Source organism: Anabas testudineus, chromosome 5 (assembly GCF_900324465.2).
Source record: "Anabas testudineus chromosome 5, fAnaTes1.2, whole genome shotgun sequence".
Taxonomy (NCBI): domain Eukaryota; kingdom Metazoa; phylum Chordata; class Actinopteri; order Anabantiformes; family Anabantidae; genus Anabas; species Anabas testudineus.
Window position 1 is genome coordinate 4374981 of NC_046614.1, and position 22234 is coordinate 4397214.

General features: G+C 38.0%; 1 protein-coding gene across 1 annotated transcript in view; it reads right to left on the reverse strand.

The window, feature by feature from the left end:
- Positions 1–21883, reverse strand: part of cntn4 (contactin 4) — a 99659-nt gene extending 77776 nt beyond the window's left edge. Inside the window, 4 exon segments of the mRNA XM_026346945.1 lie at positions 7221–7396; positions 12758–12890; positions 20654–20704; positions 21817–21883. Of these exon segments, the coding sequence (XP_026202730.1) occupies positions 7221–7396; positions 12758–12890; positions 20654–20704; positions 21817–21883 (427 nt within the window).
- Between the last annotated feature and the right edge of the window lie 351 nt (positions 21884–22234).

Below are 22234 nucleotides of genomic sequence, written 5' to 3' on the forward strand. Positions count from 1 at the left end.
CCATTAAATTTGTCACATAAAGGAACCTCAGTGAATGTAAAATCTCAAATTTTCCACAGCGAGCCTACACAAATGCTCCAGTGTCATTTTCAAAAGGGAAGCAGCTAACGGTGATTAATAGCCTCAGGACAAGTTAACGTGATTTCCCATCTACATCCATTAGCGTCAATTATTGCAAACCTGGTCTGGCTTTACAAACAATGATCCAGATTAGGCTGATGATCACATCCCAGACATATGAGCTTTGCAAATGCCAGCACAACTTATCATGCTTTAACACGCCTGTCCACCCGTGACCATGAGAGTCATGACAACGTGAGCAATGATGCTCTTTGTCTTCAAGTGGATGGTGTGTACAATGGTTTGTTAGAAAATCCACTGCCCTTGGAAGTTTACATTGTCATTTATTTTTTTAGTCTTGAATTATGATTTAGTTAATTTTGTGTTTTTCTCAAGAATGTACAAAAAATAATCTACAAAGTAAATAAAAACAAATCTGAAATTAAAAACAGAACTGACAAACCGTACCCTTGTAAAATGAACTCACCTAAATCTAAGAAGTCACAAAATTAGCAACACAGAGATCACCTGTGCACTAATCGGCTTTCTATGATTGTGGTGAAAATACAGCTGTTCCTGGAAAGCACAGTTGCTAGTGAGCCAGAATCCAGGTCTGAAACTATACTAGAAGAAAAAAGAACACAAGCCACTGTGCGAAAAGGTTACTGAAAAGCACACTTTAAGGGATGCATACAAGAAAAAATTTCAGTACAGTTAAATCGATGATTACCAAATAGAAGGAATAGGCCAAGTGTAAATCTCATATAGATATAGTAGCCAATAGCCAATGGATGTTATTAGCACAGTCTTTCCATTTCACCCATGGAAGCTTGAAGCTGATTGCACGGTCACTCCCCGTTTGAGGACAACCTGCTGTAGATAGATCTATGTACTAGATCTATCAAAATTCCCTTCATTTCCTAATAACTGATCTAAATGTACAATGGAAAAGTGCTATATAAGACCATTTGCCATTTACACTTTTTGGTTTATATGAGGGGTAGTTTCCTGGTAGATCATGCAAGAGGCAGAACACTGCACAAAACGTATGATATGGAAATGGCGGTGTTGTTTACAGCACGTCAGGGCAGCACCCACTGTGCTTACATGGACTCTCTACTAGGAAAGTAGCAGAGTAAAGCCCATTTAATGTCTGCTCCAACTGATTCAGACATTTGTGATCTTATCAAGGCTATTCTTTATCTTTTTCAATATTTAATCAAGACTGCAGTAGTTCCTTTACCTTAACCCTTTAAGTGTCTAAACATAACCCGGAAAAGACATGAATACTGCCTTAGTTACATTCTGTACTAGTTAAAGATTCTTGTGACTTGGCAAACATATTTAAATGCCTGAATGGCCTAACCCAAGGTAGTAAATCGCAAATTTTTCATGTTATGCCGACATATGCCTGGTCCTCAAGAGTGATATCTTGATCATGCATTGCAGATAAAAAGTAAAAGCTAGAGTACACCCATTAGCTATTTACAGCTCATTAACCAAGTCAATATACTCACTCCACATTATCACAACAGCTGAGAGGAGTCTGGAGGATTTATTTGCATTTAAATGAGGTATCCATGTCCCCCCTCAAGGCTTTAAAGCCTACTCTGGTGACATCAGGAATTCTCACACATATATGTTTAGCAAAATGTGAGCTTGTCTGACACTGATGAGACAGTATATAAGTAGCAGAAACTAAACTCCCACATAATACAGGATATGTTTCCAGGCAAGCTCTAGTTTCAGTAATATTCTCCTTGAGTGCTAGACCTTCTTGACACCCCTAGTAATGCAGTGCCATTGCAAAAACTTCAACACTGAATAAGCTCATCACTGCTTTCAAAGGACAGCCCTCCTCAGAGTCACCCATGTAAGAGGTTCATGCTGTGATTTCAATATTGAATATGCTGCCTGTTTGTCAGTCTGAATTATGGGTGCACGACTTATAAATAATCACTGATATAGAATCAATAAACATACTAATCAAGGGCAGCGAGCATTGAGTGGGAGCACCCACTGGTCATCAGTTATCTTTGCTTCAGGAAGTAGACAGCCCCAACCCCTCGCAAGAAGCAGCATCATCCATCAAAAGTTTGTGGCATGGAGAGGAATGCTATGTATTTGGATTCTTGCCAATTGCAAAAAATAACCTTGAAAGTGTAGTAGAGCATGTAGGCTAACAAATGTTAACAGAGGGAAACCATTTAGCAAGACTGTGAATTTAAGTCAAATGAAGGGATGGGTATTGTATGAAAAACAAAATGCAGTTTTATTAAAAATTGAACTTGAAATATATGATTTAAAACCCACATACACATTTCAACTGAAGCCACTCCAATTTTGTGCTGGAAAGACGCATTGTCAATTCAACAACAATGGTAATGTGTTTTACAAAGATTACTCACCAGGAACAAGATTAAGCCATCACTGATGCCTATTTAATTAAAGAAAAGATAGAAATCCCTCACACCCTGAACTAAATTACTAAATTAGAAGGCAGAGCATGTTCACTAAACAACAACCTGAAAACTCCTGCTACCAATTGCTCACTAACAGGATTTCATTATGAATTTTAAGACCAAATTCTAAATTAAATACTGGTCGACCTTCATGAGGAGTCAATTACAGATTTATTTGTGAAACATCAGCTCAAGAAAGTAAAAGTTCAAACTTTTCTGCTTTTCTTTCACTTGACGGATTTAGCATTAGAAATGTGCCACAACATTAAAAACATGTTTGCGTCATGTGTTTCCTTTGAATTTAAATAATAAATGATTAGCGTAACAATTGACAACAAAACCTAACATGCTTTTCAGCTGTGCTTCTGTCTGTATTACTTCATGTACATGTAGATTATGCACATACTTTTGCACTGCACACTATACTGAGCAAACTCCATCCTCACGTATACACACTGGCGATAAGGTAAAATGGAATCATTGCTCTGAATTAAAGTTGCATTAATTATTTTTCTGGCCAGAACGTAATAACGAATGCAAAAACTGTAATGCAAAACCTTTTATCTTTGTTTTGGTCTCCTCCATTGGCAGAGCAATCTACTTGGGTATTTAGCTGCAAAATGCTCTACTTTGTTCACCAGATTGTTGTCTACTTTTTGGTACAGGGAACTGAGCATACAATTAGGGTATTAGAACTTTTTTCAACTTGAAAACTGATGACTGCTTTCTAGAGTAAAATTTAATCAACAGGAAACCAAAGCCATGAAGTGAAATAAAAATGGATAATTGGAAGAACTGCAGAGTTAAGATAATTTTTTTGGTGATTTTGTCTCTATAAACAGCACCTTACACATTTGATCCATTGTTTGCATGGAAATATTGGCTACTGAAGCTTTAAACAACACTACGATGGTGAATTTTGATATTATCAGTCCTGGGTTTTGAGATGACCAGTAATCAAAACTGATCCCATCTAAATTATGACCAGCCTTGAATTAAGCTGTACTGTAAGTGAGAGATGTACCTTCTGCTATCAAGCAACCTCAGACCTGTAGCTGCTTACAAATGACTCTCACAATCCTTTGAGAATGTTTTTTATTGAATTCAATCGCATGAGGGAAAGAAAATAGATCATAGAACAAGTATCACATAAAGTTATTTTAATAAATAAATATATTTTAAAAAATGTTACTGCATCAGTCTTGTAAGCCTCCTACAGTCTTGCCCACATGTGAGGTGCTGATCCTTAAAAAAACTTCCTTGTTCTTTTGACAGCTTTAGTACAAAGACCTCTGCTTGTCTACGTTTGATTTCTGATACTGCCTGCCAGTCATGCAGTTAAGATCATCAAGTTCACATCTTTAAGATAACTCAGACTGACTCGTAGTGGAGCACACAGAAAAAAGAAAAGCTAGCAGAGTCACTGCTGAAAAGGGCATCCCTTTCTCTCTTCCCATTGTGCTGTGACACAAAAAAACCTTTAAAACAAGCTTTCTTTGTGTCTATGTGTACATGCAGACTTGAGAGTTTTGACCCTCCTGTATCAAAATACACTGTATAGCTTGAAAGCCTGGAAATGGTTTCTTATCTGGTTTCCCTTTTTAAGAGAAGTAGTATGAAGTAGTTCTCTTATTAGCTGTCGTATAGTGGTAAATCTAACACATATACAGTGCAGTACATAACAATTACATAACAATTCACAATATATTGGTCTATTTATTTTATTCTATTTGAGTTTGCAACAACTGCAACTGTAGATGCTTTGCAGGTTGCAGATGGTCTTACTATAAATACTGTTATCTTGGTAATGTATAATAATAAAAGATTAGACCGGTGATTTCAATATTTTTCCTTATTGTCAGAAAATCCCATAAGCAAACTAAAAACAACATTGTGTTAAACTGTCTGTTAAAAATTTTCCAGCTTCCCTGACCTGTCTGTGGCGGGTTTCCTCCTGAAGATGTAAATCTTTAAAAATGGATCACACTTGAATACTGTAAGAACCTATTTATCAGGCTCAGTAAAGTCCTGAAACAGCTGAGCTCTGGAGTTTTTCAACAAATGTTACTCCAACAGGAGTGCATGGTACATTCACGGGGACTATTTTCAGCCATGGATTAATCTGGCACACTAATACAGTATTGTGTTTACAGCAGCAGGACAGTGTTTGTGGAATAGATTCAAAAACTGCACTGTGCGAATTCATGGTAATAAAAGAACTTGTCACCCAAAGGTGTGTCTCACTAATGTGTTATTAATAGTTTTTGGACAACAAAGGCGCTGTACGGCTCCAAATAATCAGTTACAGTGACAGGCTTTGTCTGCCCAAACAATACTTATTAGTTTTGGTCTTTTCATGGGTGTTGTTGGCAATAACAAAATTCTGGGTTATTACCAGGCTTGTCTTCTAACAGTAGCTGTGAATGCACTCATTTTTTCAGTTTTTTTTTTTTTTTTTTTATCTCAAAGCACTTTTTTTTTAGATGAGGTAAATTCCCCCTGATGAAGCCATGCTATTGAATTCAATTCCTTAAACATGTCATATCTCAGTGATACATATTTATAGATACCTTCTCCTTGCATTTTGTTCCATTATGGACCTTACATAAAACAAATCAGTTACAGTAAGTAAGAGACTCTCATAACATTGTGTAATTTGAGCTTCTATAAAACTCTTAACGTCTGACCTTTTAGCTAAATCACATGTGGATCTCAAGTTCCAAACGCTTCCTTACCATTTTGGTCGTGACAGCTGTAATTACCACTGGGCTTATTAGAGGTGTGAGTAGCTCAAAGTCTGTCTTGTGTCAAAATCACAGTCATTATGTATGAAAGTAATCTTGTGTGTCTTTGACTGGTAGTTTGCATTACTAGAGAAATATATCTCTGGTTGCCTCACTGCAGGAGGAAAGACACACCTGTTCTTTAAATATCTATAAGGAATTATATGACACTTGCCACTAACACCAGTTGCCCTTTAAATTATTCGCTTGAACCTTCACCATTCAATCATGCTGTGGAGTTAATTAAGCTATACCAGGAGTAATAAAGAAGATAGATGACGCTCTGTCATACATGCACTCCCTGACTCTGTGACAACGACTGAAGGCTGGTAAGGTCAAAACCCAGCAATTGATGGAACTGTCATCTTCAAGTGGAAATCCACCAGCAGAATCAGATAGTGGATTGACTTCTAAATGGTCCAGGAGACCGAACAAATGGCTGGAGACATATTGGTGGCCTTGTCACCAAACACTAAACCTCAGAATCTAATCTGAGCAGGTGATCATTCACTTGCTGTTAATGTCATCATTTATGGCAGTTCGATAACTGGCACATACAGTAGACATTTATTGACTTCCCCCCGCTTTAAGAATATGAAGTCCAGAGTCTGTCAGTTAGACTCATCAAGAGCTGTCAAACAATCTATCATCATGATGGTCAGAAATCACTGGAAAAGAGTCATTAAAAAGCAGCCTGTGAAACCGATAGTGCCGACTCTGCATCTTGTATTGTCAGTTTTTTATTTTATTTTACAGTGGTGAAAAGTATTGCAGTAGAATTTATTTACTTACATCCTATTTAACTGCTAAGTTAACATGTGGTTACATTATGTTCACCGTTTTATGTGGAAATTTTATATCCTTGTTTACACTTAAATGTGCTTTAAACCGTCAACATGCTTGAGGACCAGCTGGACCAGTAGCTAGTACTGGGGAAATGTGTGTGCCTGATTTCTCGTTTTTTTTAAGGATGGGGGAATGGGGCTATACCTTTACAAAGGGGATCAGTGCATTTATCTGAGCAGTTTAACTGAAAAGAGCTGCTGTTAGAAATAATGTTGAAGAGAGCAGAGCTGCAAGCCATAAAAACAAAACATGACATGCATTGAGTTGACAATACTGATATACAGTAGGCTACTGTGTACACTTCATCATCTTGACTGTAGTTAGCAAACTGTTTTATTTATACATCCTGCATTTGTGCAACATCATAATTCTGGTGGAGTTGTGTTTTTAGTCAATATTGACTCTCAGTTAACTCTGCTCCTGCAGTTTACCAGCCATTGAGAAATATACAGTAGTGTGACTGGCTCTTCAGCTGCTAGATTGTCCACTGCTTTAGTTACTGTGCTGGTCTCTCATACGTCATTTTAAAGTTTTTATCCAAAAATAGCTGCCTGCTGAGTCAAAAATAACTATGAGAGCAGTGAGATTGAGCCAGAACAGTACCATTGTGAGTCAAACACCCAAACAATGAGCTGAAACTCGCTTTAAAGCTCCATAGGCTGAAGGGATCTGAGGAATCAGGTGATAATTCTCTGTATGTTCATCATTGTGACTGGCCCCTTTGAAACTGTCCCACTATTTTCCCATTGTCATTTCATACACAATCAATTTTATCCATCATTACTTGCAGTTCGATTATTCACAATAAAGCAGCCTTGTTTTGAGTTTCACATCACTTGGACATTTTTTATGTTTTATCCCCAGTAATGAGTTAGAATAAACTCTAGTCAGCAGATACTGTACAGGGAGTTAATAGCTCCCCAGAGAGATGTTTCCACATTGATCATATTATGAAGCATAACATGCAGTGTTACTCCAGTGTGTGCCTGGTGTGCCTTTTTCCTGCTGCAAGTCTTTTTCAGTAGAAGCTCAGAAGACATTAAAGTTTGTCAAAAAAAGTGAGACTCACATGCAAAGGTTAGACTGGCCTCTCGGCTGACGATGGTCCCAAACGAGTTTGAGGCGAGGCACTGATACGTTCCAGCAACTTGGTCTTTGTTCAGGTGGCTGATTCTGAGGTTGCCTCCAGAAAGGCTGTAGTGAAATCCAGATTTGGGATTGATTTCTGTGCCGTTCAGCTTCCACCTAAAAAAACAAAAATAATAATACATGGAGAAAAATTAACATGTAAATTAAAAATTAATTATTGTGCCATGTAGACTGGGGCAATAGAAGACTATAAATAGAAGAACATGACTTGTATATTTGTTTTTCCAACAGGAAAGAAAAAAGACGGTGGAGAGATCCTAGAAATCATGCCCTCCAGCTTAGAGTTAATCTAAGCAGCAGTGAACCACTATGGTGCCAAGGACTTGACTCCCTGAGAATAGATAGCATTGCAGGCCATCCATCTTGCCAGACCCAAGTCAAACCACATAAAAATGCTGCTTAATCATTATGGTACAGCAATTAAAACAAATCTGTGCAACCTTGCCTTTACACTTATGCATTCTACACCCATCCAGATGATTATTGTTGGTGTTAGGGGTGACCAACGAAAAGTATAATTCACTTCAAAATGGCAACAGACACACCAACCTCTTCACAGAGATGAACATTATTAGAAGCCATACAGAAAAAAATGAAAATGCTTTCAAGCCATAACTTACTTTCAGACAGGCAGGGCAAACAAGAGCTCAGATTCTTTTGTTTGTTATCAATGATGGATAACCATCAGTCCAATGAAGGGTTCTGCAGAGATAAACACGCATGAAAGGAGCACTTTATAACTTATAGGAAAACGGACAATGCAGATTTGATTAGAGCCTAAGGTGATTTAATGGATGATTATGTCTTTGAGGAGAGCTTCTAAATTTCCTTCAGCTTTGATTTTTGAATTTTCTCGAAATGATTTCAGGCTCAGCTGGGAAAACTGTGTATTGTTTCATTCGGTAAAGGATGAAAAAAGCTTTGATGTGAGGAAAAAAGGGAGTTTGACTAAATGTTTTGCACAGTAGAAGATGTGCAAAGCTGTTCTCTGCACTGCTATGTTAGCTCTCAGTGTTGTGCCACAACAACCAACAGGGTTATTGTATTTTCACTATGGTACTTTTCGCACAATATCTACATTTTTATACTATAATATACCCTATAGAAAAGACTCTTGTACTTACTTTATTGCAGAAAATCAACTATGTTCAATGCTGCGGCCACTGCAGTCAGTAGGGGATCATCATATAATGTACAATCAGGAGCAGATTACACAATGCGTTTCCTTTCCTGCCTACCCCTATAGTGAAGTGCCTCACAAACAGCCAAATAATTGTGGGCCTGGCATTGCAGCACTCACAAAGTGCCTCTGCAGACTTTCTTCTTTTAATAGACAAAATGTGTTGCACAATGGTCTTTCATGGCCCTTCTGCAGTTCAGTCATAAGTAAGTGCACACTCTCTAGAGTCTTATTACTACACACAATAGAGAAGAGCCAGAGGGGGGATGGCTGCAGTCTCGCAGGACTACAGCAGCGATTTATTTGCAGCTGAAGTGGAACAAACAAACAAACAAACTGGAGAAAAAAAAAGAATTATTTTGAGATCAGCACCTTGAAAACCTTCGACTTGAAGGAAGAAACTGGTTCAGATAGTGGCACCCTCCGTTTCTGGAAAAGGATTCCATCAAATATGAAAGCAGCCTTTTCACCCTCGTAATTGCTCAGTAAGACTCCATTCATACTGAAACTACCAAAATCTGAAAAAGCTTTTCTCTGAGATTTAGTTGGTGCCTCGCTGCTTTATTTGTGCCTTTCTTGAAGCATCATAGACTGGAGACCGAACAGCTCTATGAGCCTGGGAAATGTTTTGTAATCATAACCCTACACTGAAAAGGATAAAGATGTAACCCTGGTGAAGGAAGATATAGAGAAAGACTAAATGCACCATATTGTGTATATGTGTGTGATGGTTAAGCATAGTGGTAGTTAAAGATAATTGCCCATCCAAAGCTGCCATAATTCTTGTGTTACACTGAAAAGCTCATGACAACTCTTGTCCCTTTAAGCCAATTAGATAACAATTTTAACGACTCTAAATGACGCATATTTTAATTTCTGTGAAACTTGAGCACATTCAACACCAGATAAATTCAGATCAGCGCTGTAGCACAGAAGAAAAACAGCACGAGGGACAACTTTGGATCCTGAGATTGTGTCGGCGCACATCCTCCTCAGATTGCATCAAACACATGTAAACTAGATTATTTAATAATTGTATTTACGGTGATTTATGCTGGCAAGCAGGCCGCAACAGCAGTTCCATTTGTTAGGCACATGCTTTATGCAATCATGTAACAACAGGCCGTGTACAGAGCGGCATTATACTGCACCATCTGGCTTATGAGGCTGTGAGTGTCAGGCGGGCTGTTCCTTTTCGTAAGCCCGATGCTTTAATGTGTTAAAAATACAATTTTGTATTTTCTGGAAATTCCTTGTCAGGGCCACACCTCAGATAGCTAAGGCAAACTCAATGTAGTTTAGTTTTATTCATAACACTTCAGCTAAAGTGCATAAAAAAAAAAAAACACCATTTAGCAGTTTCTAACTATGTGACCCCTTAGAAATACTCTAAGCTTAAATAGTTTCTGTTTAAGAGGTGCAGTTGCACACACACACACACACACAACACACACACACCCACACACACACACACACACACACACACACACACACACACACACACACACTCACACACACACATACACAGTTTACATATCTATAACTCAAACTGAGGAATCTAGTGTTGATGAGTTCTGTTTTTCACATCTGAATATGAGTGATGCCAAACTCCTCGTCTATCTGGTGCAAGAAAGTCTATTTCCCAAACTGTTGAATTATTCCTTTAAAGGGCATATTTCAATGGTTAGGAAGAGACTGGAGGAGTTTTCATTTGCTCGGGTGATCTACTTTGGTTAAAGGCTTCGGTCAACAGTTCCTCCAGGACCTCTACAGATGACATCAACTGAATGAAACAGGCTCCTCCAGGTGATGTCATTTGTACACAAATAAAGAAGTAATTGGTTTAGGGACATTGTGTGTCTCTCTAAGGTATGTGACCTGATTGTTTTGTTTTTTTATGTGTATGTGTGTGTAAATATTTCTTTTGTTATTACTGAAGTTATTTATTTGAAGTGTGTTTCTTCATTTGGGTTTTGTGCATATTGAGCATGTAAAAAAGCTCAGTATAATACTTTTAATGTTAACACTGCACTAAAGTCAAGTTACTTGCAATAATGAACTTTAAACATGAAGCCTGCTTGTTCCTACAAATCTTTAGAAGATTGCTCTGACAGGACCGCACAGCGACCTTGACAGGAAACATCTGATTAGGTCATCCTCTAAGCTGGCTCAATCCCAAGTATTAAATGTACCAATCCTTCCAAATCTCACCCCAGCAATTTCAGTGAGCAAACATGATTGATTTGAACTTTTACTTGCGAGAGATGCTGCAACACAACACCACAGTCTTTCAATAGACTTATAGTCCACGGAAGGAGAAAATAAAGAGGGGGTGGAGGGTGGGGTCGGGTGGCGGTCACTGCTCTTTGAACTCAGCAACAGAAAAAAAAAAAAAAAGATGTAAGAGCTGGATGTGTGCAGAGCCTAATGCATTCACAGAATACAGATAGACACATTTCCAATAGAGGGGCCTGCAGGGAACATCCACTACAAAATAGAATTCATGTAGTACATTCCTATGATCCTGATCAGCTCAGGTTTGACTTGCGAGAATGAAAAGCTAGAGACAACAGAGCCAAGACGCTGCATCAGAAGACAAATCCTGGAGCACTTTTATTCAAGATGAACGAATGACTGTGTCTGAGGGCACAATTACAATATGTGCAGCATGATATTACAAGATATGGACACTGTTTCTGGTTTCTAACTGTTACGACTACAATGAGGGAAAAGCACATTTGGAAGTATGAGCTTCAAATTCATTTGAGACCAGAAAAAAAAAAAAAAAAAGTCTAACTCACTGTCAGTGGGGCCGCTTCCGGCTTTGTCAGATTAGGAGCGTGCTTGTTTCTGGTTTTAGAACAGAAGTGTCATGTAGAGTGTATGGATTAAACTGCCCGACATCAAAAGAACAATATGCGGACTCTGTTCGGTTCATGGTTTGGTTTGTGACTAAGCAAAGCTGCTCATTCAGAATGCTATTATTCTCCTCTTTTGTATTTTTCAGATGTCATTAATTACACTAGAATTCTACTCAAGCACAGCAGATAAAATTGCTCTACAACATACAAATTCTAGGCATGTATGTGTTTTCTATTTGTTTTATTCTTATCTATTCATCTAGTTTCTACTCTACACAAGTTTGTTTTCTAATTTTTCCCTTGCGTTAAATATAGGATCCTGTTAGCTCACACATAGGCATCCTGTTGCCCTCTACAGTTGGCCAACTACAGTATCGGAGAGTCACAAGGCTGACACAAGTGTAACTGACGAGCAGCTCACGAGACTGTGAAAAATACTAACTGTTGCAGACAGATTGAATTCACCTGCAGAGGACCTTGCGCACAATCCCCTCTAGGATGTATGTTCCAGACTCAGATTCAGTCAACAATCACCTAGAAATGCTTTTAATTTACTAAATTAAGAAATCAATAATTGTGAGTCAAGATTGTACTTATATCTCTAAGCTATCAATTCTATAGTCATTTATCTTCAACAGATACAATTCAGCACAGTAAATAACAGTGTGGCTCACAGCAACACAAGACTTTGGATGTACAGTAATAGCTGGATTAATTAATTGTTGTTGGAACTTTGCAATAAGAAAAATGTAGAACATCACCAGGCTTCTGCTTCTAAGTTGAACTGATTTCAACAATATGGCATCCATGTGTTCCTGTATAACAGAGTCATGGCTCTAAGAAGAAGAAGCGTTGACTCTTACATCTGAGTTTGGAAAAACAGGAGCATGCTGCATTATGTGACATGCTCTTATCATTATGTAAAGACACATGAAGATTAATCAAGAACATTTACCAGTGCTCAGATACACTTATTTCATTTTATACACTTATTACCACCCCAGGCAGCATCTTGCTGTGGTGATGTTTTTCAGTGTCAGGAACTGGGAGACTAGTCAGGTTCGAGGGAAAGATGAATTCAACAATGTACTGAGACACCCTCAATATAAGCCTGGACTGCAAATGCTGTCAATACTTTCTTATTTGTTATGTTATGTCTTTTTTTTTTTAGCAAAATTGCAAACATTTCGTAAATGTTTTTTTCACTTTGACATTACAGGGTATTGTTTGTAAAATATTGAGGAAAATAATTAATTTGACCTTTATTGAAATAAGGCTGTCACAAAACAAAAATTGAGGAAAAAGTTAAACACTGTGAAAACTTTCTGGATGCACTGTATATAAAGGCAAGCAGTATTGATTGCAAGGAGCAATGTGAAGAGGAGGACAAATGAAACGTTACGGACACACACTCACCGGTAGATGGGAGGTGGGCTTCCCTGGGCTTCACAGCTGAACACCACCTCCCTGTTCTTCTCCAGGGTCTCCACAGGATACACGATGCTGCCGGGCTGCTTGGTAAAGACAGGACTCTGCAGGACACTGCTCTCTGTAGGACGGCAAACAAAAGACGCAGAGAAAGCTGAGTACAAACTCTGTCACTGGCCAGTTTGTAAAACACACAATTAGTCAGCAGCGAAAGCATCTGTTTCGATGGAGAAGACCACAAGCAGACCAAACATATCAATTTGAACCGGCTTTCAAGACACAGTGGCACAGAGAGGAATCGTTTGAAGTGATAAGTGTCCTCAGCAGATATTCAGGTGGTAACAAGATACAGAGCATGATTTAAGTTGAACTGAGAAAAATGCCTTCATTTACTCCTGTCAACCTGCTTTTATTGTTCATTTATTTATTTATTTACCCAGTGATGTTAGGATTATGTGTCCACGCCGAGGTGTAATCGGCTGGTTTCATGCGGTTAGAGCACTTTGTTGTAAATGACACAACACAAGTCTCAGTTATTCCATTAAGGCAGCCATTAATGCAGTGTGCTTTGTGTGCATGGCATCAGTGAGGCTTAGAAGACGGGAAAAGTAACAGCTTTAATCGCCGTCATTTCTTTGTCACAGCTGAAATTGTTGCTGACGACGCTTTTATTTTGAAGAAACCAGTTCTGTATTTGAAGGAAAAATGCGAACCCAAAGAAAATTGTCTTTAAAAAGCATGTTTTTCTTTAGAAGTCTGGAGGCCATTCTTGTTGAAAAATGTCAAATTGAACAACAGTGCTGATGGTACGGTTCTTAAAGAGTTGCTAAGAGAAACACATTAAAAAAATATTATTTTTTCCTTTTTTTATGGTGCATTGTACAAAATAAAAAAACAAAAAACAAAGCAAAAGACAGCGATAGGCATTAAAACACTAAAACAGTTTTCTAACAAGTTTGGAAACTGACTTTCCATACAGATGTAATGCAACTCTGCTGCAAACCAAATTGAAATAAAAAAAAAAAACAAACAATCAACAGAGAAGATTGTTGATTGTTAACAATGTAACAATACAAAGAAAACAGCATAAAAGTAGTTGTCAAATAATACAAAAATAGAAAACATGAGGGAAATGTGACACTTTTTAAATTCCAAACATCCTGTTGTAGCAGTATCACACATGATGTGCAGGATTTTCCATTACATTCCCCATTAAGAACACCAACGTCTTTAAAAGTTTAATTTATAGTTCTGCATTACAGAGCGGCAGACTGAGAGACCTGGGATTGGCTGCTCTGGTTATCTCCAACATGTCTCTGATGCTGAGTGAAAACAATATTAAGGAAGTTAAAGAAAAACTTAAAGTAATCTCCTTTTCATTAACATTGCCGATGCAAACACTCTGCACTGCTCGATCTCACGGTGAGGGAGGGAATGAAAATAATAATAATTTTTCAGAAATAACACAAAGTAACATAGAAATAAGAAATTGTGGCTCATATCAAATAAATCCACACTCAGCTCATTGTTGCTCTGGATTAAAAGAATGAAAGAATAGTAACAGATTAGTTGTGATCATGTTATTAGGCCTGGACATGGAAGAAGAGTGCAGGTCACTATTGTGCATGGGGTCATTTTGTATGGCTGGAATTTGGATGTTATATTACTTCTATACACAGGAATACACAATAATTCAAGCAGGACATGATCTTATCACATTTTACTAACAAAAAATTAAAACCTACACCACAGAAATCTATCCTGGATCATAGACTGATGATGTGAAAGTACTGGAATTAGAAAATGTGGAACATGTGTCATTCAGAAATGACAGTTAAAGGGAGAATTTGTGTGATATTTTGTGGCATGTAGTACAAATTAGGCATCAGTCTACAGTAGGAGATGAGAACTAACTGTTCACACTAAGCTGTGGGTAATGAGCTATAGAGCATTCACACAGGCTGTGGCGTACAGCTGACTCATGGTCTGAAAGTATGGGAGTTGGAGCCAGATGATGACATTAATATATTATCAGGAAGTCTTTTTTGTTGCCCTTCCCACTTCCTTATTGAGTTTCCATACAGTGTGCAGAATATGGCTTCATGAAGCCTTTCTTACCCTGGACGTTAGCTAGCAAATGAGCCTGAGCTGGGAGAGGTGGATGAGGACTTCACATAGTATGAGGCAGACGTTTACAGGACTTTACAATTAAAGTAGCTACAATATTCACAGAATAAGTTAAAATCTGTCCATTCCATTTTGTGCAACATGTCGAATACAGCACCACAGGGCAGGCTGCAGGGAGTGTTTCAGGAGGTCTGCGACTCTTTATCGAGTGTTCTTCAGCAAAATAAATTACACCACAATCTGTGGAGCTCCACAGTCATATCACAATTTAAGATCACTCTTGAAAATGTCACAATTCTGCAAGAAAATATGTTCCCTTTAAATCATCTTAATCAGTCCCTTGACTTTAACACAAACAAAGGTTCACATTGTAATGGCAGCGAGGCTTGCACAATATTAAAATTGCTGCAGATATCTGACAACCTAATTTTCATTGCAGCAAGCATTTGCATTACCCCTCTCTAGTTTCAGCCAGTGGTGTTGACCTATTATCACACTCCAACTGTGATGCTCGCTGTAAACACAACACTTCATCTTCTGCACCCCGGCCATGACTGTTTACTGATTTAAACTGTATTTACTGTAAGAGATTAACACAAATTAAATAGAATTACAAGGCAAGTCAAGGGCTTTTCCTTTATTTAAAAATCATTAATTTACTATAGAATCTAAAAATAAAATGTAACAATACTGTTGCCTAGAAATTGTATATGTGCACGAATAGAATAGACTTTAAAGATAATTCATTATTTGTATTTCTTTATCTATTTTGAAAAGACTTGTTCAGTGGTTATCTTGATTAATTTTTACACTTACTAAACATACAAAAATAACTCTACAACTGTCCACATCTTTGAATTTACTATTGTATATGTCAATACTGATGATTTTGTGACCCTTCATATCACAGAGCTGTCAGTTCAGACTTTCCTATCTGAACTGTCTACACAGCTACACATCTTTTCTTTATCACCTCCATCAGGTGAAACCTGTGGCCTGTGCACACTACAGACACAAAACCTTAGATTGCACTGTTTAAACCATTACATAGTGGTCTCCCAAACAATGAATGATGATGATGGAGTGAATGTCTTCAATCTGTACACATGCATTGCTGATGTGGCATACCAACAATGTGATGTGTGTGTCACCTTTCATTTTGTCTTCAACCTACAAAAAAACTTTTAAAGAACAGATATCTACAGCATTGTGTTGTGAAAGTGGTGACAGATCTATGTATAACTGTATTGGATGACATGCTCTAGCTAATGCATAATTCAAACGACTGCTCCATAGGCAATCTAATTCAAGAAAACGTCCCCTGCACACCTCACATTTTTTACAGAATTACACAGTATGCCTCCAATCCCCGAGCTGCATTCAACCCTCATGCTAATTTTAGTATGGGGTAAGCTATTCCTTTTTTATGCAAAACTGAACACAGCGTTTGAATGCATCACCTCTGACAAACATGCAATCTGCACAAGTCTGGGAAGTGTTATTAAAAGAAAGTGAAAAAGTTTTCAGTGAAAACACCAAGATGCTGTCATTTGTATCGCCAAACACACCACACAATGCATTCAGGAATTTTAAACAAATCTCTTAAGATTTCAAATTGTTCTTAGCTTTTGTTAACAAAATGCCTTTCAGCCACTAACCAACACCCCTCTACCCCCCACCTCTAATTATTTCTGGTATGTGTTGTTTCCTGATCAGCCAGTTGTAATTAATCGGGTCATTCAAGGACAAGAATCTTATCAGCCAAATAACTTTTCAATATTTTGGTAACAAACAGCCCCGCATGTCTGCTGTAACTATTCAATCCTGCAAAACAAATTGGCTGCGTGTTCACTGCTACCAGGCACCACTGTGCCATTTGTGGCACAGGATAATACTCACTGTCCCACAAAAGTTGCCAGTTGCAAATGTGGTGTGAGTCAGGGGCTATTCAACTGTGATACACCTAACAAACTTTCTTGTGTGTTCACTATCAGCTCGAATTAGGAGAATCAGTTTAGCCTTGTACGTAGAATACGTTACATTTATAATATTTTTCTGTATCTCTGACTCACTGAAACACACACAAAAAACATGTTTTTGTGAGGACTGATGCGCAAAATGTAAACGATAAAACAAATGCAGCCATCAAAAAGAAGCTAATGTGTTCAATAGGCCACAATGGCTCCATTAATCTATACCTGTCAGAACAAAACATAATGCTTTGTGTGATCTGATAAAGCGACAAAAATTCTGCATCACTCCATTTTATATTCAGTGAAGATTCATGTCTTTATTACTCATAAATCATCTGTGCTATTTTCACTAGTACTGCTGAGAAAATATCTGTATATTTCATTTTTTGTAGTTATATGCCAAATCAAATATATCACTTTCACTAAGCATTAGCAAATACAGTATATATCTTTTTACACATGCGGTTTTCGATCATGAGGCATATTTATCTTTATCCAGCCTTCACATTGGCATTATTTTCACATTTGCTGTAGTGGTTGGAGTGCAGTTCTTCACGGAATAGCAGCAGAAGACAGAATAATGGAGTATGATTCCAAAACTAGGATCTGTATGCACGTGCAGAAGGGGGTACTCTGGGAGGCTAAGCCCCTGCACATTTGTCAAATAAATCAAAATAATTTTAACATTAATAACCCTCTGAAGACTTAGCAACTTGTTTTTCCTATTACTGATGTGCCATTATTCATTGCTGGGGATTCATGGGTTTGGACTTTCTGTGAGATGACAGTGCTAACCACTACACCACCATGACACCCTAATTAATTGGATCATAAAGCATAATTTGTATTTGAACCCCAGAAACAAAACTGAAGAACACAGCGTAAAAGATGTCTAACTGTTCACGGCTGAGGAGGAAACACAATGTAGAGTTTTTAACTGTGGAAATGAGCTATTCACACTGAGAGTTGTACATATGGTATAATGGACTCATGTGAATGTTAACTAGATCTCCAGTTGTGCACATTGAATCATACAGTACTGCATAGCTAACGATGGAAAATGAAATCATACATGCCATGGGAGGAAGTACACAAGAAAACAGTGTTTGTGAAAGCTAATAATAAGATACAAAAAGTTTGTGCATGCATTACGGTTGCTAGCTTCAGCTCATTAGTTCCTGTCTATGGTACGAGAACATCAGCCCTAGGAGTAATTATGGGAGGGAAGGAGAAAGTCAGGATATGTGCATGAGAGGATCAAAAAGTATTTCAGAATTGTGGATACCATTTGTGTTTGATCAGAGGGCATTATCTATTTATACCTGCATTAGAGCACGCATACAGTATCTGCTACAGTAGCTAACCCCAGCTGCGCTTCAGTTCTCAGCGAACAGAAGCTGCAGGAAACTTTCCTTTTACCCAGTTCAGATGAGGCTATTTAGCGTGTCCTCCTGCAGTGGAGCTGTGCTAAACAGAACAGAAGTAGGTCACCATTAAAATCCTAACCCTATGTTTCTCTAACATTCAGGTACCTTCACCGGGCCTCCCAGTAGGGTTCCCACACCAGCAATGGGCTGTTCCTCCTCTCACGGTTACAACCTGATTCATCTGCATGTAAATCTGTGGGGGAAACATGTCAGCCCACAGCACCAGGTTACTGCCACAGGGAATACTCTCAGCACTCTGCAAATAGGCTGTGGTGACATTCAAAGATTGTAAAAACTTAAATAGGATGAAAAATATGGAGGGATGTTAGAAAAAGCTTTGATCTTTACATTTCCACTGTTACAGTCTGATGATTGTGTTTCCTATTTGAATGTCATAGTTTATTTTGGTACTTAAAACATTTATAAAGCATTCATCTTAAAATCATATTATGCAGTTTTTTTTTCACTGTACACTTTTACTGCCACATTTGCTATCTCAGACAGCCCACAGCCTAGTTACATCTCTAGCTGGGCTAAGACTTACGAAACAAAGGTTTGTTAACTAACGCAATATGTTATCACAGCCATCATTTGGCTCGATGACAATAAGGACATAATCAAAGTTTAATTGAGAAAAGTTTTCTGAATATAGGTCACCAGCAGTTCAACTCAACGGAGCAACGTTCACCCTGCAACTGATTGTTTCTCTAATTGCAAACAGGAAGAAATGACCTGACCATTACAACAGCTGAAATTAAAATATAAAAATAGATACAGATCTGCATGCTTCAACGTGTATCAGCTGTGAATGCGTTAGAAACAGCAGGTTTAGGAACTGAAGGGAAAATACAACATCAGCACATTCACAGTACACTGTTGAGCCAAATCCCAACCATCTGACAACCATCTGTACTTATTATATTATCCTATAAATAATCAATAAAAATGTCCTTAAAACATGTCAATCTATAGAATATAATTTCTATTAATTTTATTTTATTTCATATTTTGAAAATAAAATAAAAGTTGTTCTGGGTTCTTTTTTGTTTACTAATAATCACATCACTGAGAGTGAAGTGATTTTGTTTTTCTATCCACGTGTTTACAGGATCTTCATAAGATTAATTAAAGCTCTTAAAAAAGAGTACTTCAAAACAATATAATGTTGTCTGGCTGAAATGTACCATTAAGACCATGATCCTGTGCAAAAGAATCTGTGGCACAATAATTTCTTGTAAAAAGCACTGCGCGTTTCCCTATCCCTAGCGCCTTGTGTGTGCTGGCTCTTTGAAACTAATCCACTGAGGGCTGGCAGGTTTTAATGTCATCCAACAATGCCACAATCAAACAGCTATTCAGATACTATCAGCGCCGATCTTCTAAGAGCTGGAAGGGAGATATTTTTGGACAGACTATGCTCTGCCTCGCCTAAGCTGGCCATAAAGGAGAAGATTAACAGCCTGAAAACGGCTCTGATTTGGCCGTCCTGAACTGTTTTTATGCTCTGACTCTGACCTGTTTGCAAAGGTTTTGCCACCATTGGAGCCATAATAGAACCACCCACAGAGATGAGGTACAAAGCATTCTGAGAGAGGAAAAGACATTTCAGGACATCCATGTTAAGAGTTTGTCATGTGTGAAATGTGAAATAGCCGACTGAATGTCTTTATTGCTCACTATGGTTAGGTTAGCAACAATGGAACTGAACAGATGTCCAAAAACTGTGGTCAGCAGGTTTGAATAGTAACATTGTTTGATTTGAAAAGTGGGCTGATTGGTTTGACACCAATTGTGTGAAAAACACAACTTATATATATTTATTAAATATAAGTATATATTATATTTAGTAATTGACTGAAAAGAGGTGCATTGTATTACTTCTGCAGGAGCATGGAATACAATGAGAAACTCTTAACTCATCATTTTCTGTGTAATCCCTGTAACCACTTTGTGTATTGGAACAAACAGCTTCTAAACAGACTTTTTGTTTGTTTTGTCACCATCAGTGCTTTCTGCCAACACTATTAGGAATGTTGTTAATTTATTGTGCATGGGTAATGAACAGCATGGCACACTAATGTGGCCATTTTAAAATGGCACAGTCTTGAGTGCAAACACTGAGCCACTGAGGTTAACACTGCACCAACATATTGTACTTGTAGAGGTTGTTGAGACAAAAATAAATCATATTTTCTTATTACACTGCCCTCTAATTATGATGCATTTGAACTGTATAATTGGGCTGATGTTTTTTTTCCACTCAGACAGACATGTAGCCTCAGTCCCCACTAGGGCCGTCAAATTCCCCAGTGAAGGCACAAATGAGTATACAAGCCTTAGCATGTATGATGTAACACCTGCACAGCATCCCGGAATCAAAGCCTGCTGAGGAACAATAAAGAAGAGACCTAACCATCACAAGTCCAACACACTAAATGAAAAGAAAAAAAAAAACAAATGGTATAATTATGTTTATACTAAAGCAGCTTAGTTAGGGTCAGGCATAATTAACTCCTCTGTACTTTGATATTTTGGGGAAATATACTTAAGACTAAAAAACTGATACCACTCAAGAATACTGGTTATTAAACCTGTACAATAACAATATACAAAATTATACACAAAATCTAACCTTAATTACTAATAATTAATAATCTAATTATTTCTAGGGGTGCTAAGGTTATTTTAGGGGCAAAATTAAAATTAAAGATCTAAAGTTGCCAATGGTGGAGACTCACATTAGCAACTCATTGAGTTTCTGCTAAGCTAAGAGCTAAGCAAGTGTTTTGCCAGTGGCATCGCTGTACGAACTTGATTAATGTTAGGAAATAAACCAACTATGACTGTCAGTAGGAAAAGGAAAATATATATGCTAGTGTCTCGTATAAATGTCCACTATTTTGCTGAGCCACTGACCCCAGCAGCTTTCTTCCACTGTGAACTTTTAAATCCCAGAGGTCACTGTCACACTCAGGTAAACATGGTTCTGGACACATTTGCTAAACAACTGATGCTGTTGATTTTGATGGGAAGAACCAAATAAGCTACATTTGCACCTTTTTCCAGTCACCGCTGATGTTCACAGAATACAGAGTGTGACTTATTTTCTGTACTGAGATCACTACTAATGCTGAAGCATTGTCACTCTAGTTTTATGACCGCAAAACAGAGCCCCTTAATGAGCTACCCTGCCTATAGAGTCCCATTAGAGGTCAAAGCCAGCACAAAACAGAATGGGTGTTCAATCAGATAGCAGCATGAGGTCTATCTGATAATCAGATAATCAGAGAAACACTTCTCTGAAAAATCACTTGCTTAATGCACTGTAATAGTTGCACACATGCACTGATTTCACAGATGTGGCCTCTGCCACCGTGAGAGATTTAATGAACCTGGACATGATTGTAATGAAGGAAGATTTTAATTAAAGTTCACATCTTTAGCATTATGATTAACATGAAACCTCTGCCCCGATGAAGCAGGTACTGTACTTTTGTCCTTTGGGATCTGGGCAGTAAACCCCACCAGCCCGTGCTCTCCTCTGCTTTTCTAGCCAGCCTGTTCTTTTCCAGCCACTCAATTAGCATCGCTGTCTCATTAAAAAAACATACAAGCTGTCGGAAAAGTGAGAGAAAGATGTGGGATGTACAGCCTTGGTTGTTCTGCTCCCTCAGAGTGACAGTAACATAAATCATTAATTTTTTTCCATTGCATAAGGGGGGCGTCGCAAAATTAGCTTTGAAATGGCAACTCCGTCCACAAATGCTCATGGCAAACACTTCTTGTGCCTCCAGACAACAACAAGGTGATCTTGACTGATTTTACTCCAAAAGGCCATGAATAAAACATGTATTAATATGCATATCAAAAGGAAAGAATTGACAAAGCAAAACAATGCCAAACAAAGATGTAGGGGCAGAGAAAAGAGGAGAGAGCTT